The 18,934-nt window shown below is 27.7% G+C and overlaps 3 protein-coding genes across 4 annotated transcripts; 2 read left to right on the top strand and 1 right to left on the bottom strand.

Moving 5' to 3' along the window:
- Positions 1 to 8,139: 8,139 nt before the first annotated feature.
- LOC112693892 (general transcription factor IIH subunit 2) lies at positions 8,140 to 10,428 on the bottom strand. Its single transcript, XM_025569150.1, has 2 exons — positions 10,094 to 10,428; positions 8,140 to 9,384 (listed from the first exon to the last, which is right to left on the bottom strand). The coding sequence occupies exon 2, from the start codon at positions 9,371 to 9,373 to the stop codon at positions 8,204 to 8,206; it is 1,170 nt and encodes a 389-aa protein (XP_025424935.1). The 5' UTR covers positions 9,374 to 9,384; positions 10,094 to 10,428; the 3' UTR covers positions 8,140 to 8,203.
- Positions 10,429 to 10,574: 146 nt separating this feature from the next.
- LOC112693893 (DNA fragmentation factor subunit alpha-like) lies at positions 10,575 to 12,908 on the top strand. 2 transcript variants are annotated; one of them, XM_025569151.1, is made up of 5 exons: positions 10,575 to 10,826; positions 11,594 to 11,704; positions 11,816 to 11,972; positions 12,052 to 12,213; positions 12,678 to 12,908. In XM_025569151.1, the coding sequence occupies exons 2-5, from the start codon at positions 11,599 to 11,601 to the stop codon at positions 12,814 to 12,816; spliced, it is 564 nt and encodes a 187-aa protein (XP_025424936.1). In that variant the 5' UTR covers positions 10,575 to 10,826; positions 11,594 to 11,598; the 3' UTR covers positions 12,817 to 12,908. The 2 variants fall into 2 exon arrangements, with proteins under 2 accessions (XP_025424936.1, XP_025424937.1); XM_025569152.1 differs by lacking the exon at positions 10,575 to 10,826 and adding an exon at positions 10,839 to 10,895.
- A 3,564-nt stretch (positions 12,909 to 16,472) lies between these two features.
- LOC112693904 lies at positions 16,473 to 17,816 on the top strand. Its single transcript, XM_025569164.1, has 3 exons — positions 16,473 to 16,521; positions 16,615 to 16,662; positions 17,289 to 17,816. The coding sequence occupies exons 1-3, from the start codon at positions 16,473 to 16,475 to the stop codon at positions 17,597 to 17,599; spliced, it is 408 nt and encodes a 135-aa protein (XP_025424949.1). The 3' UTR covers positions 17,600 to 17,816.
- Positions 17,817 to 18,934: the final 1,118 nt, after the last annotated feature.

The following is an 18,934-nucleotide window of genomic DNA, read 5'->3' as shown; positions in this document are numbered from 1 at the left end:
TTAACATTTTGAAAATTCGACGAACCGCGAATATGTCGTGCGGCGTTCCGTTCGTGAAACGAAACAACAACGTTTAAAAAAGGCGTGTTGACTTCGATAATGTGTACCTGTAGCGCGCGAACGTGAACGCCTACACAGATGTCATCACACGGGGGGGGGGGAGTTCTGACAATTTGGTCGGTGTAAATATTCGAGATACATTAATATTACATCGCACTCGTCGTCGCACTTGTTTGTTTTCACGTCGGTGCCGACGACGGGCGCGGACGGTCGACCCTTCGGATCCCCGACCACTGTCACTCGACCCAGCGGCTTACCTGTGAAACATTTTTTTTTTTTTGGGGGGGGGAGGCGGCATAAATTAATTGCACAATTTTTTATGGTTATAATATAATCTGAAACTCTATTACAAATTATTACTAAATACTTAGAACTCATGTTGATCACTTGATATCAATGATAAACACATTAAAAAATAGTGACTATATGTGACCATCACTCCAAATACCAATTCGGTCGAATATTGATATTTTATAATACTTTAATAAGTGATATCAAACTCGATTATAATCATATAATCAGTGAAAATTTAAAATACTTATAACTTACATTATTTAAGCTGGACAATTAATTTGAGTTATGGCATCAAAAAACTTCTCGGGGGAGAGACAAATGCCCCTGTTGCACCCAAGGGCGTATTTAGACTTACTTCTAGGAGGGATGACTTAAATTTTTTCTTTAATTCAGGCTGAATATTTACAAGTAAAATTGTTTGTAGTATTTATATCAGGTGAATCCTTAATATTTGTAGTTTTTTTTTTTTTTAATCTAATGCCGGATCCACTTAAAATGGTCTTTTGTGTAGTTCTTTTTTTAACACCTATCTTTGTTTTAAAAGTTTCGCTTATGTTTTATCTAATTTTTCACAAAGTATGGTCTTCAATAAAAATAATATATATTATTTATCGTTATGGGACATATAAACATTATAAGCAATTGAGCATTTTACTCTATAAATAATTTAAACGTTATTCAATTTAAACGTTTAAACGTTATACAAATTTAAACCTTTAAAAAAATGTTCATTTACCATTATTGACAGTTAAAACGTTATGAAAAATTTAGCATTTTGCGTTATTTAAATTAGTGTAAAATTTGAAACGTTTTCTAATGTAGTAATACTATAAAATAAATCATAATTTTTGTTTCTTAATAAAATACCCATTACTTACATAAAAATTGTCTTGGTCTAAAAATTCTCGGGAGGGATCTCCCCCATCGCCCCCCCCCTCCCCTCAAATACTCCACTGGTTGTCCCCCCCCCCACAGATACGCCACTGAATCGACCCCAATGGTCGTGCATCAGGAATGCAATTTTTTCTTTCGCTTTCCGAACTTGTCTCCGACCGCGAACAGTCCGTATGACCAGACCCGGCTCAAACGTTCACTTACACCTAACCAAACTTAAGTTTTGCCGCCCCTTACATATAAATACTACATTGAATATTATTTTTACATAAACATTACTAAAATAGACTTAACTGAGGCTGAGCCTTAGGTCTGTGGCGGGCGACCTGTGAGTCGCGGTCCCCTAGAGGGTCACCGAATTTTGTTTTGGGGCTCGCCAATAATTTAACACCGAACGAAAAAGTTATGCGTTGTGCATATTGTTTTATATAACTTTATATTTATATTTTAAAAACTTTAGTTTTGTATTTTTTTTTTTTTTTTATGTTTTGGATTACTTAAATCGAGGAAATATTAAAATTGCCTATAATTAACGAATTCATTCATACGAATAAAATGTTTGCATGCGTTGTACATTTACATAATGTTTGTAGGATTGGTCACCTTATCATCATTAGCTCCTTAGTTCGAGGGTTTTGGATCATCTTAATTTATGGTTCATTTGAACCATCTAAACTGGTGGGTGTTTAGTGGTTCCGTGTGGTAAATGAAGATATTATAATTTAACAGGCGTAATTATAATTTTTATAAGACCATGAGCATACGAATTACCATGACAGTTTAAAATAAAACACATTTATTCATCGTATAGCGTGTGCATAAGGATAGTTAGACATAGAATAATAAACTTTATGAATAAGTAGTGAATGCGTATGTCGTGTGTCCTGTTTTCGTCTTTGGAAAATTATTATTGTACGATAATTTTCGTGTCGTTTCAAGTGTAACTAGTAAATAGAAATAATATAGGTAACGGAAACGATTTTTTTCTTCTTCTTCTTCTTCTTCTTCTTCGCCTTTTTTACGTTTAACGTAAACAATTAATTTTCATTTTATAAGATACATTTAGCTTGAACAATATTTATTTTTACTTTATTTATTTTCTTATGAAACGAATGAAGTAGGCATTGAACTCTTGAAGACGTCTTCACAGTTCATTTTTTTTATTTTTTAAGTTCCCGTGCATTATACATATAAAAAAAGTAAAAGAAATATCGATAATACAAATTGGCAGAGGCATACTCATTTTTTTTTAAGTCAATTCAAAAATGTCAACCGGTTCAATGAACTACCAACATAGCATCACCACTTCAACGCTGCCTTAATCGAGGACACCCCCTGACCTAATTATTTAAAAGCGTTTAACTACTAATTACTTAGTCAGCACTATTTAATAGTTGATATTAATTTTTTTTATCGCACTTAATAAAATTATTTACTTATCATCGCTAGTCGTAAATAGCATAAATTAGAAATACCTAGTTGTACATGAAACAAAATAAGTAAATAAAAAAGTATATTGTACTGCTCAACAATTTGACTAACATATAATAATAACTAAAAACATTTACCATCATTGCCGCACAATCAAATTTTTAAATTTTTTTTTTTTTTTATAACTATAATTAGATACCTAATAAAACAATAAATTCAATGTAAAAAAAACAAATTTTTAAACAATTTCTACGGTAATTTTTTGGTGTTTGAATAGCACTTATGAATAGTTTTTAGAGCTATTAAATCCAAACACTATTAATAACTAATATTAATAATATTAATAAAATAGTTATAATAGTTATAATATCTGGTATTCGAATGATAAAACGCAGAGAATAATATGTGTTTCAGTGAATTTTTTTATACGCATATATATATATATATATATTGAGACCATTGTCCATTAATGATTTAAAATGATATCCACAACGTTTGAAACACCATCACACGAAAATATGTTTGTCACCGACAAAGTTCATCGTTCACTGCATTTACGTATCATATTCACACAATATGATTGTAAATTAAAACCCAGCCGGTACGTATAAAATGATAAACGACATCTTCGCTTGTATTTATGAAAAAGTAGCCGGTTCGATGTAATCAGATAGTTATTTTAATAACCCTGGATTGAAATAATGAATAATATTACATTTTACTCTTTTATTGCAATCCATATCCATATCTTTGGGTCCGACGAGTGAAATGTCCTTTAAAACAATTTTATCAACTATTCGAGGTCAAGAAATTTACCTTCATTTAACCGTTCACAAAATGATCGATTAACGAATTATACCATACCCACACAATCGTATGTAATATTTATCAATATAGAACATGATATATGCTACGGGCAACGTGGCAAATTTAACGTTTTGAGCAAGCGGTGCCATCGAATCCAAATCCGATCGAAAAGAATCAGGGACAAGATATCAATATTTTAATAGATGTGCTAAACATAAAAACGGTTCTTCATTTCATGTTTTCATTCATCATAGTTAAAAATGCATAAAGGGTATAGCATATAGTGCGTAACTTTTGAATCTGGCATAATTTTTTAAGTATTTTTTTTTTTTTTTTTTACAGCTCTCTTCTTATAATTTCTAGTACCTATCGTACTATCAGTACGATTTGATTTGCAGTTATTGTTTTACATATTGTTGCGATTTAAATTTCAACACGGCATTCGGCGACACTGGTGTACATAATATATGTAACATACAATTAATGTTTTTACTAGAAATTAGCATACTGATCCAATTTTAGAGAGGGAAATAATGGTGTGTGACATTAGTGTACTACTTACAAGAAAAGTGCAGTTCTGTTTTAGAAATTAAAAAAACAATAACTGATAATTCTTTTGTAAATCCCTCCCCGCCCTCTCTAAATTTCTTCGACATTTTAAAAACATCGAAAAAAAAATCTAGAAACGACCTTGCTGTTGGCTAGCATATAAACAATAAGCTATAATTAGGGAATTTATAAAAGGGAGAACACGTGCAAGTAAAGCGGCTTCTGTAGTGGTTGTGTGACTCGACTACTATGGAAACATATACGCAGTGCCGCAAAAACCGCAGGGGCAACAGGGGCAATGCCCCTGTAAAGGACCCTCTTATGGTTGGTTTCGGGGCCCCACCTCCATTCTAAATAATTTCATTATGATGAATTACATAAAAATTATTTAATACATTTATTCTTATAATTATACGACTGTATATTTTTATTATTTTTATTAATTACAATTTTATCAGAACGGGGCCCTCCGGATTGCACACTGATATACTATAAGCTATAATATTATATATGATATAACTATAGTATTATGTGATGAGTAATTTTTATGCATACCATCGGCGTTACCGAAATAATTATTGTAATTGTCGTTCGTGGCATATTTATATAGGCATGTAGAGAGCTGGACCCCGCCCCCCCCCCCATCATTGCTTGTCCGACTGAGTGTTTGACGATATTCTCATAGTCTCATCGTTTTTACGTCTTAAAGATATTATACTTAATTAGTTATTAGCAAGACCAGTGTCGGCCTGGCCAAGGCAGCTAGGCAGCAATCGCTGATTAGGCCCCCGTCTTTTTTTTTTTTTACATGTATATTTAAATGCAATGAAATTTTTGGATATAAAAATTACGAGGAGCACGTGGTCGTAAAGTATTTTAACTTTTAATTTTTAAATCTATAGTAAGAATAAGTAAATCGTACTTCTTATTATTTTAGTCAGTTTTTTATAATTGTGCTGTAGTTCGATAAATATAAATTACCTATAATTATTATGGATGAATGATCTTGTTATTAAATAGTATTGAAGAACGTTTAATTCCAAATGAAAATATATTAAAAGATGTAAATGGTTGCAAGACTCGGAACTTTATACACTAAAAAGTACTAAAATATGCGCATACATATGCGTTAAAAAATACCAAAATATGCGGTACGATATGCAGTAGAAAATTGGAAAATAATTGCTTAAAAAATAGGAGACCGACTATTGACTAGTGTATACTGTACAAAATGAAGTCGCTTGCAAGCAGATGTATGCAGTATTATATCGAACAGAAATAATATTGTGTATAAGCTGATAACCTAATGGTTAAACATAATAATTATTGTTAACGAATAACCTATGGTTATACAATTTGTTTATGTCATGTCACAAAATATTGATACAGTGGTAAATTTGTAAAAAAATAAATACGGGCCGGCGGTGGTCACTATTACGAGTTCTCGGTACTATAAAGATTATAATATTATTGTTAAGTGCATCCGGGAGCCGGAGCAATACAAATAATAGCCGTTGATGAATTAATTTATTTTTTTATAATCTAACCTAACTATGGTTAGTTAACTAACAAGTAATTAATAATATATTTATAGCAATACAGCTATCAGCGATCCAGAATATTAATAATATACCTAATATTAGTTCCCAATTTGTTGTGATAATGTCAATAAACATACGTTATTTTTAATAATACAGTGTATTATGTTATCGCGTGCGGCGTGCTGTGGCATGCCTACTACACAAAAATAGCATTGATTTTAGAACATCTAGAACAGGGGTTTTTAAACAACTTAACTTTTTAAATAAGTGAGCTACATTTGACATTTAAGTCCCTGGTGATCGACATCCAGGAGAATTTAGGTCTTTAGGAAGAGATTTATTTGATGAGCAAAAAAAAAAAAGTCTAAGCTCCAAAGAATAATTATTTGTTGTATTTTCATAATAATAATCTAATGTTCCCATTATCCGATTAATCTGATATTTTAAACGATCGACCGATAGTGGTAAAAATAAATTTTACAACGATCGACCTATATTCCTAAAAAGATCGACCAGTCGATCACGATCGACTGGTTGGCGATCCCTGATCAAAAAGGTTCATGAGGATCTATTATCTCCTATATTTTTCGTGGATAGGCCACTTAGAAGGTCGTCAATTTTTTTTTTTTTTGCGCCCCGGCGCAAAATATCTAAATACGACATTGGTTGAAGGCTAAGAAAGGAATGAAAGATCGAGAGAGTAACAAACAACATAATTAATCCGTTTCTGTCGACAATTTCATGAATATTTATTGTCAATAATTATTTGATTTCAGCTGAACACTAAAATGTTATTCAGATTTAATTTATTTAAAGGGCATTAAATCATTTTTCATATTGTTTCAATCTTTTTTTTAGTCATTTATTACTGAATTAATTTAACGTTAACTCAATGCACCAAATGCAATTGTTTTTTTTATTACAAATAATTTTCAAATTTTCTCCAACCAAACCTCCCTGTCCGCTCCTGATTACTATTGCTCGTTTGATAATATTTTACGGAACTAGTACAAGGTACCAACAAACAGGCGTTAACTTGTGGGAGAACACCCCCCTCTAAAAATTTAAATTTTTGTAAATGAATTATACATATCTTATAGAATAGGCATTTTAGAGTAATTATTTTATCAAAAAAAGTATAATTTTTTAAACTATTAAAAATAAAAAATTAATTAATGGATCAATAAAAATGTATTTTTTCATTGGCATTTTTCATCACAATACATCATGATGCAGATTGAGTATACCATCTTTAAGTTTATTGACATCAAATTAAGTTTCCTCTCCATCCATTAAAATTACCCAAGATACACTCATGCCTACAAACGAAGATAATTTGTTAATTTATATATAGGACCGATTTTAGGTACGATCGGCGCAGGCCGCCAAAATCAGGAGGGCAAATGGGAGGCGTCAAAATCAGAATAATCAAACGTTGGTGACAAAAATTATCTACTTTAGGTAGAAAAAATAAATAATTTTCACAAAGTGATTTAATATGAGTTTGATAATTATTATTTATTATAATATCGATATGCAAGGAGTGGATACGATTTTATGTACAATTACAGTCTTATAAACGATCACAATATTATTATTATTAAGTTACGATTTATAAATATTTAGTAACCTTATATAAGTTTGAAAAATTATTTTGAACATTTTTGATTACGAATGGGAATCAGGCCCTCTAGCGCTAAAAATGCTGTCCATTTAATTTATATGTTTAAGAGGGAGGGACAGCAAAATAATTCTTGCAATAGTCGCTGAAAAAACGATCCCTGAAAAACAATCATTGCTACATTACTATAAAAATTCTAAGTGTCCGTTGATAATAGTTATACATTGAATATTACTCAAGATGATGATACTGTGGCAACAACAGTGACAAAGAAAGAAATTTAAATTTGTTAAATTATTATTAGGTATTAATATATTTATTATTTATTTGTAATTCATTTTTGTAAAAAACAGTTAAGACTATAATAAAAATCATAATTGTTTATTAAATTTGATTATGAATGGGACTTAACCCCTACAGCTCCCCTAATTCTGTTTATTTAAGTTATATATTTCAATCGTTTAAGAGGGAAGAGCGCCAAGATTATTCTTGCACTGAGCGTTGAAAAAGCTAAATCCCTAAAAAAATTAAAAAAAAAAAAAATATGCTTTATAATAATTCCAACGACATAATGATGTGTTCAAAATTTTATCTGACACAAATTTTTTCATGTAGCAAAATTTTATAAAAAGTAATTATATTTATATACTAATTAATAGGTTAAATAATAATATAATATAATTATATCTTTTGCAGTTTGGTACAAAATATAGAATTTTATCTATAATACATAAAAAAAGGTTTGTTTTATTCTAGTGATATGAGGCTTTTTATTATTATTATTTATTTATTTTTGTTTATAAATAACAATACGATACTTGCATCAAATTTACAAAAAATGTTTGATCCATCTTTCTTTTTATAATAGTATTTAACCATACAGCCTCAATAATTGTTTAATATAAATAAAAAACAATACACAAATTATTATTACCCTTGGATTGTTTAATTTATACAGCAAGTAATGAATTATTAATTAATACACTAATTAAAATTTGTTCTTATATTATCTTTTTTCATCACGCTTAACTGCACATCCCGGACAAACGTGTAATGTATTATGCACATAAATGTCACAGCCATCACAGTAATGTCTTTTACATGTTTCACAGAAGTAAACGTTTTCAGCAGGAACCTTTATTCTTTTCCTGCATCCATAACAATAAGCACTAGAACCTTCTTCGAGTTCAATTTTTATAAATGGTTTAATAGGAACCAGATGATGTAACGATCTAGCGAGATGTAAGGAAGATACAAGTATGAGACCACAACATTTGCATTCCACAGGCAATTCACAATATTTGCTGTTGCATTGTGGACAAAAATAACCCTTTGCATTTAGCTTTCCGCCTTCAGCTAAATGACAGGAACATGTGGTGAATGGTGGCTTTTGATCCAACTCTTGAGGAAAACCCATTTTCACACAAGAAGCATCAACTGTGTTTGGAAGAGGAACAGGTTCCACCAGTGACCAAAGTATGTGTTTAAAATGTACATCATCAACAATAACATTGTGTTTACCTTTAGTTTCATCACATAAATGTCGAAACATCCGAACCTCAGCAGCCAGATGTATCATAGAAACTCTAATATTGCAGGATTTAAGTGATTCTATGGTAGAATTTATTTCACCTGGGTCACACGAACTTAAACTGGATCCAATTATAAGTATTTCTCGGCTTGTATGAGAAGGCAACATTTTCATAAAAGACAAGGCAATTTCTAATGAGTTTTGTACAGACATAAGTCCATTGCAATAATTAAAATCTCCCAAAGTTTTTTTCAGTTCTTCAAGATGATATTTCCTATTGCCAGACAGTTCTGATACTCGTTCTGCTGATGAGTTTCTAGTAGTTATTAAACCAAGCTGACTAATTGGATTTTGATCAAAATAATCTTGAAGAAAATCTTGAAGCAATTTATAAGTGCACATTTGTCTAGAAGGTTTTAAATCTTTTTCAAGCATTGAGTTGGAACTATCTATAATAACAAACAAATGTCGCATCATGCCAAGACGAACATTAGGCTGCCGAGTAGCCAGCAACCGCTTGGACTTTTCAATAATTTCTTTGACAGACCATTCAACATTACCACCTTCATCTTCTTTGACTTCTTCCCACGTTTTTTCATAGCCACCTTCCCAGCGATATTCTTTCACTTCACTTTCGTTATCCATTATCAAAATTACTGAAAATTATATTAAATGCTCTAGTTCAATGAAAATTTAAAATTTTTAAAATATATATTTATAAATATTTTTTAAATTTTTATAATAATAAAATATGTACAGTTATTACAAAACACATTAATATTTTACGTATAAATAAATAAAAGCTTCACCTGGAGTATTATTATATTTTTAAAGTACAACTGGTTTCAAATTAACCATAAATTTAAATATTAACACCATATAATTTTAATAATTAGTATAAATTGTGATTTTTCAATTAACAGTTTACTGAGCCTTAATAGGCAAAAAAAATGAGCACAATTGACCAAAATAAGTTTTCTGTTTGAAAATGTCTTAAAAATTAATTCTTTCAAAGTAAAAATCAGTAAACAATAAAATAATCTAAAATATTTCATTTTACCATTGATAAATTAAACACAAACGTGGTCTATAACAAATCATATGTGATCTACATAATTATAATATCAAAATTGTCTCTTTTATGAATTTATTAGGATAAATGTTAATTGTAATTGCTTAATTGCATAATGCAATGATTATATAGTATAATTTGCATAAATCAAAATAAATTTAACAAGACAATAAATTAAAATAAAATATTTTATATTAAATTTCTTTTATTATTTTAAATTTCCCAATAAATCTTCGATTTTCATTGAAAAAGTTATAATCGTATAAAAATTACATAAAATCAAAAATTCTTACCGTTAACAAATTTAAAACTCGCCGGCAGTGTATGGTATAATATACCAAAGAATAAAAATATTTAAGTACTGTTACTAAAGATAGATGAGAACACGAAAACGAATTGTTAAATATTTTAGTTACCCCAAACAACCTGAGAAAACTTGAGATGTAGTTGGACCTGAAGTACAGTACAAAATTATATAAATAACAGTATATGAATTAGTTATTTGAACCCAAATTTGTATGCAAACGCTACAAAAATCTGTTCACACTGTAAAATGTACGGTAGGTACTATAAAAAAAAGTATGTATAAGATATAAGCCGCTAACCAAATATAAACAGTATACAATTAAGTTATCAACATTTGACAATGTTATCTTTTGACTTCCATCATCGTTTACACCGTCTTTGACGCATTCCGTGACCGCGGTAAGTTGTCTCGGAATCGAATGCATTCGAACTCGGACATTCGTTCCGTAGTTATCTATGACGTCACGTTTTTGAATTTCCTCCTCACTTCGTAGGTTTTATCAACGCAACAATAATTGCACTGCTATTATTATTATTATTAATTCAAAACAATAATACGTTGTTTAAACAAAACGTGTGTGTTTCGCCTACTTCATAAACAATTGATCATACTCGTTTTGAACTCCGTGCATTTGTCACAATTACGAATTCGAACATTCGGGAACACGAATTTCATGAGATTGAAGCAAAGTACATTCGCAGGGTGAAACTTAGCAAATTGTAAGTGCAACCAACCTGTACGCGAACAGCTTACACTATTACAAAACTAGTATCTATTCAAATATTCGGGTATGAATCTGTATGTGTGCATTTTGGTAATTGGCAGGCATTACTTTCAATCTACAAATGTCGATTTGTCCTGAGCAATGTTTTGACTTATGAGATTGTTGGCCTAGAACTTTATTATTTTTTGCATTCCTCCGATAACTAGAGCATGTTTGAGAAAATATCCCAACATATCTCTTCAGCATACATCCCGTTACTTGAATGTAGATAATATCTTACTACAATGTATTTGCTTCAAAGTTCTACTGCATCACATTGCTTATTGAACTGTTTATTAAATTACCACTTCATCTAAATATAACAATAAAAGCAATTAAAATTTGTCATTTTTTTGTTTATAAAATATCATTGATTTACGGTACAGTTCAGTTGTAGTCATTGTCTCAGTCATTATTGTTTGTTCGTTCTAGCCTATTCTGACAATAATTCCATTGAGTAAATTTAAATTTATTATTAGTTCTCAGTATACGTTGTTCTAGAATATTTCAGTGACCACTGTCATTTGTTTATAATCATTATACTTCTTATATTAAAAGACAAAATGGGATTGATAGAAATAATCATTTAAAATATATTTTAAGTGTTTAAATAATATGACCAATATAAAAATGAGATTATATCTAAAATATTGAATGAAACTGATTTTAAATTTAATTTAATAAAAATATTAATTTAAGAATGAAATTTTATTTAACATTTAGATAATATGGATAGTGATGAATATTGTGGAAAACCATACAAAATTATTGATTCAAAGCGTGAAAAAAAAATTGGCATTGTAGCAAGTTCATTGCCTGATTTTATAACTAAAGGTAAAAATATCTTTTTAGAAATATTGATAAATTAAAAGTACATTTTTAAATTTTGCTAAATTAAACAATGTACTACCGAAATATATCAATCAATATTATACCTTTGTTTAGCTCAAAAAAAACTGAACATTAGCGAACAAATTAAAGTCGTTCTTGAATCTGATGGTACTGAAATAGATGAAGATGATTATTTTGACACATTGGAAAAAAATACTCTGATTATGATTTTAAAACCCGATGAAAAATGGTGTTCGTATAGCGATATAAGGTAAAATTTGGCAGTTTTGGATTTATTATATGTATATACATTTGCTTATTATGACATAAGTCTTATATAATTTCTATAGCATTAAGCTAGCTGATGATCAAGTTGATGGGTCACAAAACTTATACAGTTTGATTCAACGTCTACAAAATGATATAGGTCAAATTGCTCTTTTGGGTGGTTGTGATCTTGAACTTTTATCTGATATGGATCCAGACAGTTTGATTGATATGTCTTTTGACAGGTAAATTATGTGATAATTGATTGATTAAATTTATTTTAGTTTCAATAAAGTACTTAAAATTTAAAAATATAAAAACTACAATTTAAATCTCCAACTGTAACTTAGTATTTAAAATTGATGCTCAATAGTAATAATTAATAATTGTTTTTATTGCAGTTTATCAGGGCTACAATATTGAAATTCTAATTCTAATCTTATAGTTTATTCTTTTAATATTATTTTGTAAGTAGTTTTAATTTAACACTTGATACATTTTAACCCTGAAAAATCTTAGAAAATCAAGTATAGGTAAAAATAATAACTGGGTTAATAAAGTATGTACATTATAAAATGTAAAGAGTTATACTTACTACTTTAGATATAATTAAAATTTTTTTTTCATAATTTTTATAATTTAATTTACTTTATTCAATTATACTTTAAATAAATTTGATGTTTTAAGATTTCAAACATGTTTTTTATAGATCATTTCTAGATCAAATTAAAGAAGCTAGTGGACGGTTTCTTTATGAAAAACGAGAAGCTCAAGATGCATTAAATTTGCTCAAACTCTATCATGCATCAACAATCAATCAAACTTCATCCAAAAAAAGTAAAGTTTAGGTTATGAAAACATCAAATCACATATTACATTTTTTAAATCATTCTCCAGTCATAAATATACAATTAAGTAACTAGTATTAATTTTTTGTCCATTCACTCTTAATTGATAATTGCTACTAAGCATTTGAAAAATTTAAAATGGTATAAAGTTGTATTTTTTCTACTTTACTCATGATTAAATATACATGATATGTAATTAATCAATGACAAATGTATCAACAGTCAAATTAGTTGATTGGCAATTTCAGAATCGTCAATGGCAGGTGAGCTCACGGTGGCAACTTTCTTTGCCATCATCTTATTAGTCGGCTTTTGTTTATCCGTTTTCACTTTCGCTTCACTAGTCTCTCTTAGTTGAGTCCTCTCTTCCCTTCTCTTTCGCCTCTCGTCATATTCGGCATCAATTTCATCTCTCGTCAATAGGGATATAAATGCTGGCATCTCGGTTTCATCATCTTCCATCGCCGAATCATGTCTAATACCAATTTCTTTTGTTGATGCATAGATATTAGCTTTAGCACCACCTAGAATTGAAATCTTTCCCATACGCGGTTTTACCACTTCAAAGCATACACCTCTCGATCTCTTGGCATTAAATACTTTAACCAAATCGTTTGATAGGCGCAATATCAGTTCCTTTTCCATAAATAGCAACGTTACCTCATCATGCCTTTTCAATACCACATCAATATCATTTCTTTTTTCAATCCGAGTCATTACATTGAAATGCATCTCTTCAATCTTTCCATTTACTAACTTTAGCGCCGTCACTCCTTTCAGGGGTGAGTTAGCACGATCGTCGCAAATATACAAAATATCGATAATAACACGGGACGCCATCTCGTAAAAATGAAATTCTTTTTTAACCTAAAATGATTACATTATATTTATACTTATTACAGACCAGAAATATAAAATAATGACATTTTTCTTGTTTTTTAAATGTATTTAGTTTATATAAATAAATATGTATTTTAAATAATTTAGTTGGTAATTAGTGTGAATGTACATATTTAATGTTTAACTGAATGAGTTTTATCATGCCCAAGTCAATTTTTTTTCACCAAGGATGCTCATTTTATAAATACCTGATTTCTATTTTTAGTGAATTTCTTACATTTCATTTTCATAAATTAGATATAATAATGGAATCAATAAATTTCTCCTTTTTACGTTTAAAAAAGTTGTATGTGTATCCATATTAATAAAAAAAAAAAAAATTATATTGGTGCTATTCTAAGTAAATTTCAGTGTGAGCATATGATTATAAGGTTATATAGTTATTTATTTCATAGTCCAAATTTAAATCAATTTTTTTTTTTCATTCGACATTCTTGGACATAATAAAATTATTGGTAGAGTAGTTCATTTAAAATTAATCGTAACCTAAAATAGATAACTTAATGTGGTTAAACAAAATAAAATGATTTATTATAATTACAAATGCTTTTGAAAATAACATTGTGTTAAAAAATGTTTTTTTTTTTTTTTAATTGCTAACTTTGCCCCTCTTGATCATGTATTTTATACTTTTATATTGTTTTGTTTTATTTATTTCTAGTTAATTCAACCATAGATAAAATATATATTTAATATATTATAATATGTATTTATGATTTATTTTATCTATGATTCACCATACTTTATTTTAATCTAAACTGATTTGGTTACATGTATACATGAATAAACTATTACATAAAACCAATTATAATCTAGTCATTTAAATATAATTTTGCAATTATAATGTAAACATATTTATGTACAATTTTCATAATGCAGTATTCTGACTTTTTAGAATGTATAATTGTAATAATGAAATGTCAGATGTTATGTATTGGACCATTCATAAAAAAAAGGGTAATTAAGAATTAATGTTAAGAAAGGAATTGTATTGATTTTTTTCACATGTATTGGAATATTGTTAACCTTTTATAAGAAAAAAAACCAAAATAAATGCACTGCCGTAGATACTCTAACTACTATTTAACATAAGGTTTTTATTTTATATCCTCAATAGTCTAAAATTTTAAGTTGTAGGTATTTGAATTGTATACTTGTCAATATCAAAAAATAATTTATTTATTTTAAAATTGAAAAACATAATTTTGTTATTTAATTAAATTAGTGCACCGTTAAATATATATTTCACTTTTGAAACTTATCATGTTAATAGTCGTTACAATAAGTTTTAATTATTTAGTAGAACTGTTTGTAAAGTTAATAAAATAGATATTTGCAGTCAAAAATGTTTATTTGTTTACATTATTAATCAAAAATGTTTTCTTATTCTTTTTATTGTTACAACAATGACATGGTTTTTCATGATAAACTCCTGCTAGAAAAAATATACTCTTATTAAAATATGAAATATTTATTAGTATTATAACAAACAGATATTACTGACTACATATTAGAATGATGTGTATTTCTTCATATCTGTAGATAATAGGTATTAATTCTATATTAAAATTAAGATATTTAATAATATTTAATGGCATTATAATAAAAAGATGATATTACTAATCTGATATTAGAATTATGTATTAATTCATATATCATATTATTCAATATAATATATAAACATGTTATTCATATATTTGTGTATATTATTGATTCTATATTAAGAGGACGCAATACCCGCATGTGTTTACTCCGTCTTACAAGACATAATGTTACACATTTTTTAAGATGTAAAAACAATTTACAATTTTAAAATACTCATAATTCGTATTAAAATATAAATAGAATAAAAAACATTTGAGGTTTTCTAGAGAATAATGTTGCCTTTAAATTTTATAAGAAATCAGTTCACTCTAATTTTTAAGCTAACGGAGCTATATGTGTTTTGCTGAGCGTAAAATTTACTATGTTACGCATTTATAAGAGAGAGAAAACTTATACGGGTATCAACAGGGGTGGATCTTAGAAATTTTGATATGGGGGCCACATATAAATTGTATAATGATTATTTAATCATAATTAATAATACACTTTATTATACATCATACATATAATTTTCAAGGAAGAAATTATCTGAATTGTGTCATTTAAATTTTGATTTGAAACATTTTAATCATTTTGCTCATTGTTTTATAATTTATGATGGAAAGCAGAATATTTAAATAAAACTAGTCACGTGTAGACTTACGTAACCGTATTATTACTAGGTAATATAATGATTGAGTAGATCATTGTAATGGATGTGTTAAATTGTAATTCAATGACAAATCAATATATACGATAAAAAAAAAAATTCTGAGTGGAGATGGTCTGTTAGCATATAATGTAAATTAGGTAAAATAATATTTTTAAATTTCAAAAAAATAACTAATAAAATAAAAAGATAATTTTTTCATTTATTATTTAAAATACAAGGTATACAAATAAAAATACAATAATAATGTTTTATAATACAATATAGGTAATGATATTAATTATTCCCTAATATTATTAATTTACTATGATGAAATAAAGTAGCTTAAAATTAGAGTGAATCTGTGTTTGTATGTGGGTTTTCTTACGATAGTTCAGTTTTTAAGTGAGTATTATGAACATTTTTAATTTTCGCTATATTATATGCACGAAATATTGTAATAACTACATACAAACATAGATAATGAGTACTTTTAAAATGAATAATAGATTGATTCACTATAATGTATTTAAACTATGACGGAGCTAAACTGTCTGTTGAATCTGTTGAGTGTAAATTGTTCATGTTACACACTTGTAAGACAGAGATAATAAATAAATGCCCATGTAGCATCCTCTTAATATATTTTATTAAATACTTTGTAGCAAATAATTCAGTTGAATCACGTGATGTTGAAAATCATATTAAAAATGGTATGTATAGGTTTTATTTATAGTTTTTATAAGTATTATTTTATACATTTGTGTACTTTTTTTTTCTTTTCAAATGTTTGGTTCAAATTGTAATTCATCATTTCTGCCTATGATCATATACATACTGAACAAAATAATCCGTCATCTACTATTGTTTTTTTTTTTTAGCAGCAATGCAGTATTTTACTAAAGTGAAAGAGAGGTTTTTTTTGGGTGATGATGGTTAGTCAAATTTCTACTGTAGTATTTTTTTACTAGGAATATTTATATTTTTTTTTTAATACTTGCAGATATTAAAACAGGTACAATTTAAATGTTTTATTTCCAATATACATTGAACATGTAACATATTAAGAATCCCATTAAGAAAGCAGATTTATATTTATATTAAAATTTACTTAAGATCAATTTCCCACATTTTCCATTTTAATTTTTTAAAAAAAATTATGTATGAGGATATTTTAATATAGGTATAAATTTCATGGACTTTATTATTTCTAAGTATAAAATTAAAATTAATGATCAAAGAAATAATTGGTTTTTTTTTAAATCTAATAGGTATTTTAATATTATTTGTATTTAATAACTATATTTTACATTACACAATGTTTATTTTAATTTTTTAGCAACACTGAAAACTATTCTCAATTATTTGGCATATTTGAAAGTAGAAGTCACAAAAATATCTGACATTCAACAAGAAATCATTGATTCTATAAACAATTCAAGATCTAATATAACTACGTTTAATTCATCAATTGGTGATACAGATTATTTTGTAACTGCTTGGCTAATTTCTAACTATGAAGAACTAAACTTCAAGCTAATCTTCTTGTGGGTTATGGCCTTCAAGACCATCCCTGCAAACAAATTTGCCGCCATATTTCCCTATCCTCTGCAGCTTCTCTTCGCTGTGTATTTAGTTCTACTGCTTTAACATCCTTTTTGATACGATCCTCCCATCGTAAACGCGGTCTTCCTAACAGTCTTTTCCCAGTCGGATTTTCTTTAATAACCGCCTTAATGAAAGAGCCCTCTTTCCTCCAGGCCACATTAATCTTAAACTTCAAGCTAATAAACAAGATTTTAAAAACAAAGTTGTATGTTACATTAAACTATTCAAATGTTTAATTAAAAATAGTTTTTTCATTATTTTTAACATAACATAATATTTATTTTTAAATACAGTTGAAAATATTTAATTGTTTAATTTAGATACTAGAGTTGATAAGAACAGGAGGGAAATCAGCAACACATATGGTTTAAAAAATAATGAAAAAAAAATTTTCTGATGTTTTGTTATGAGATTTCACGTACTTTAGATTAAAAAATAAATATAAAATTTCTACATTATTGATCAATAGATTAACTTTTGGTACTGATATCAAGTGAATCTTTAATTAATAAATAATATTAATAAAAATGTATTTCAAATGCTATAAAATCTAAATTTCAAAACACAGAAGATGAAATAATATCTATAATTGGGAAATAGTTAGCAAAAGCAAAAACTAGAATCGAATATAAAAAGCATACTACAGGCGCAACAAATTTAAAGGAGCATTAACCTTTTATTTTTATTTTACCAAAGATCCATTTTACATTATTATTGAAATTATTAATACAATTTATATTTTTCTTTTTATAAACATAACGTAATAAATACGGCTTAAAAATATTATCATTGACAAAAACAATAATGTAGAAATGTGTTTTGTATTTAAATCCATCAAGTCTGTGGATTTGTTAAAATACTCGCACATTACAATATTTGCTTTATTTATTTTTTTGAGACTGGAGACTTTTAAACATGCATTGTTTTTCTTTACAAAGAGAAAAAGGATACAAAAAAATAAAAATAAGACCAATTTATAATGTGATTTCCAAAAATGCAGTCAAATTGGACTTATATTATTTTCCATAAAAATGAAAAGTTTTTTATAATATTTCAATACATGAATATTTGAGGTACACAATAACATAACTATATAAAGAAGACGTCCAACACGTACAACAACACTCGATAGGATAAATCTACAACTCATATAAGTGATAAAGATTTTTTTTTTTAGGAGTAACATATTTTTTATATATTGATAAATCAATTATTATTATTATAATAGAACAAGAATAAGGCATAGTCGTAAAGTATATTTAGTGAGTCATAAAAATTAGTAGTTTTTTTTCGTTACTAAAAATGTTTGAGAATAAAACATAATATTCAAAGGTTTAATAATTTAGACAATATTATTATTATTTTTTTTTTTGGCCC

The sequence above is a fragment of the Sipha flava genome, unplaced genomic scaffold, assembly GCF_003268045.1.
Source record: "Sipha flava isolate LNK unplaced genomic scaffold, YSA_version1 119_pilon_pilon, whole genome shotgun sequence".
Taxonomy (NCBI): Eukaryota; Metazoa; Arthropoda; class Insecta; order Hemiptera; family Aphididae; genus Sipha; species Sipha flava.
This window is presented reverse-complemented; position numbering and strand designations above follow the sequence as displayed.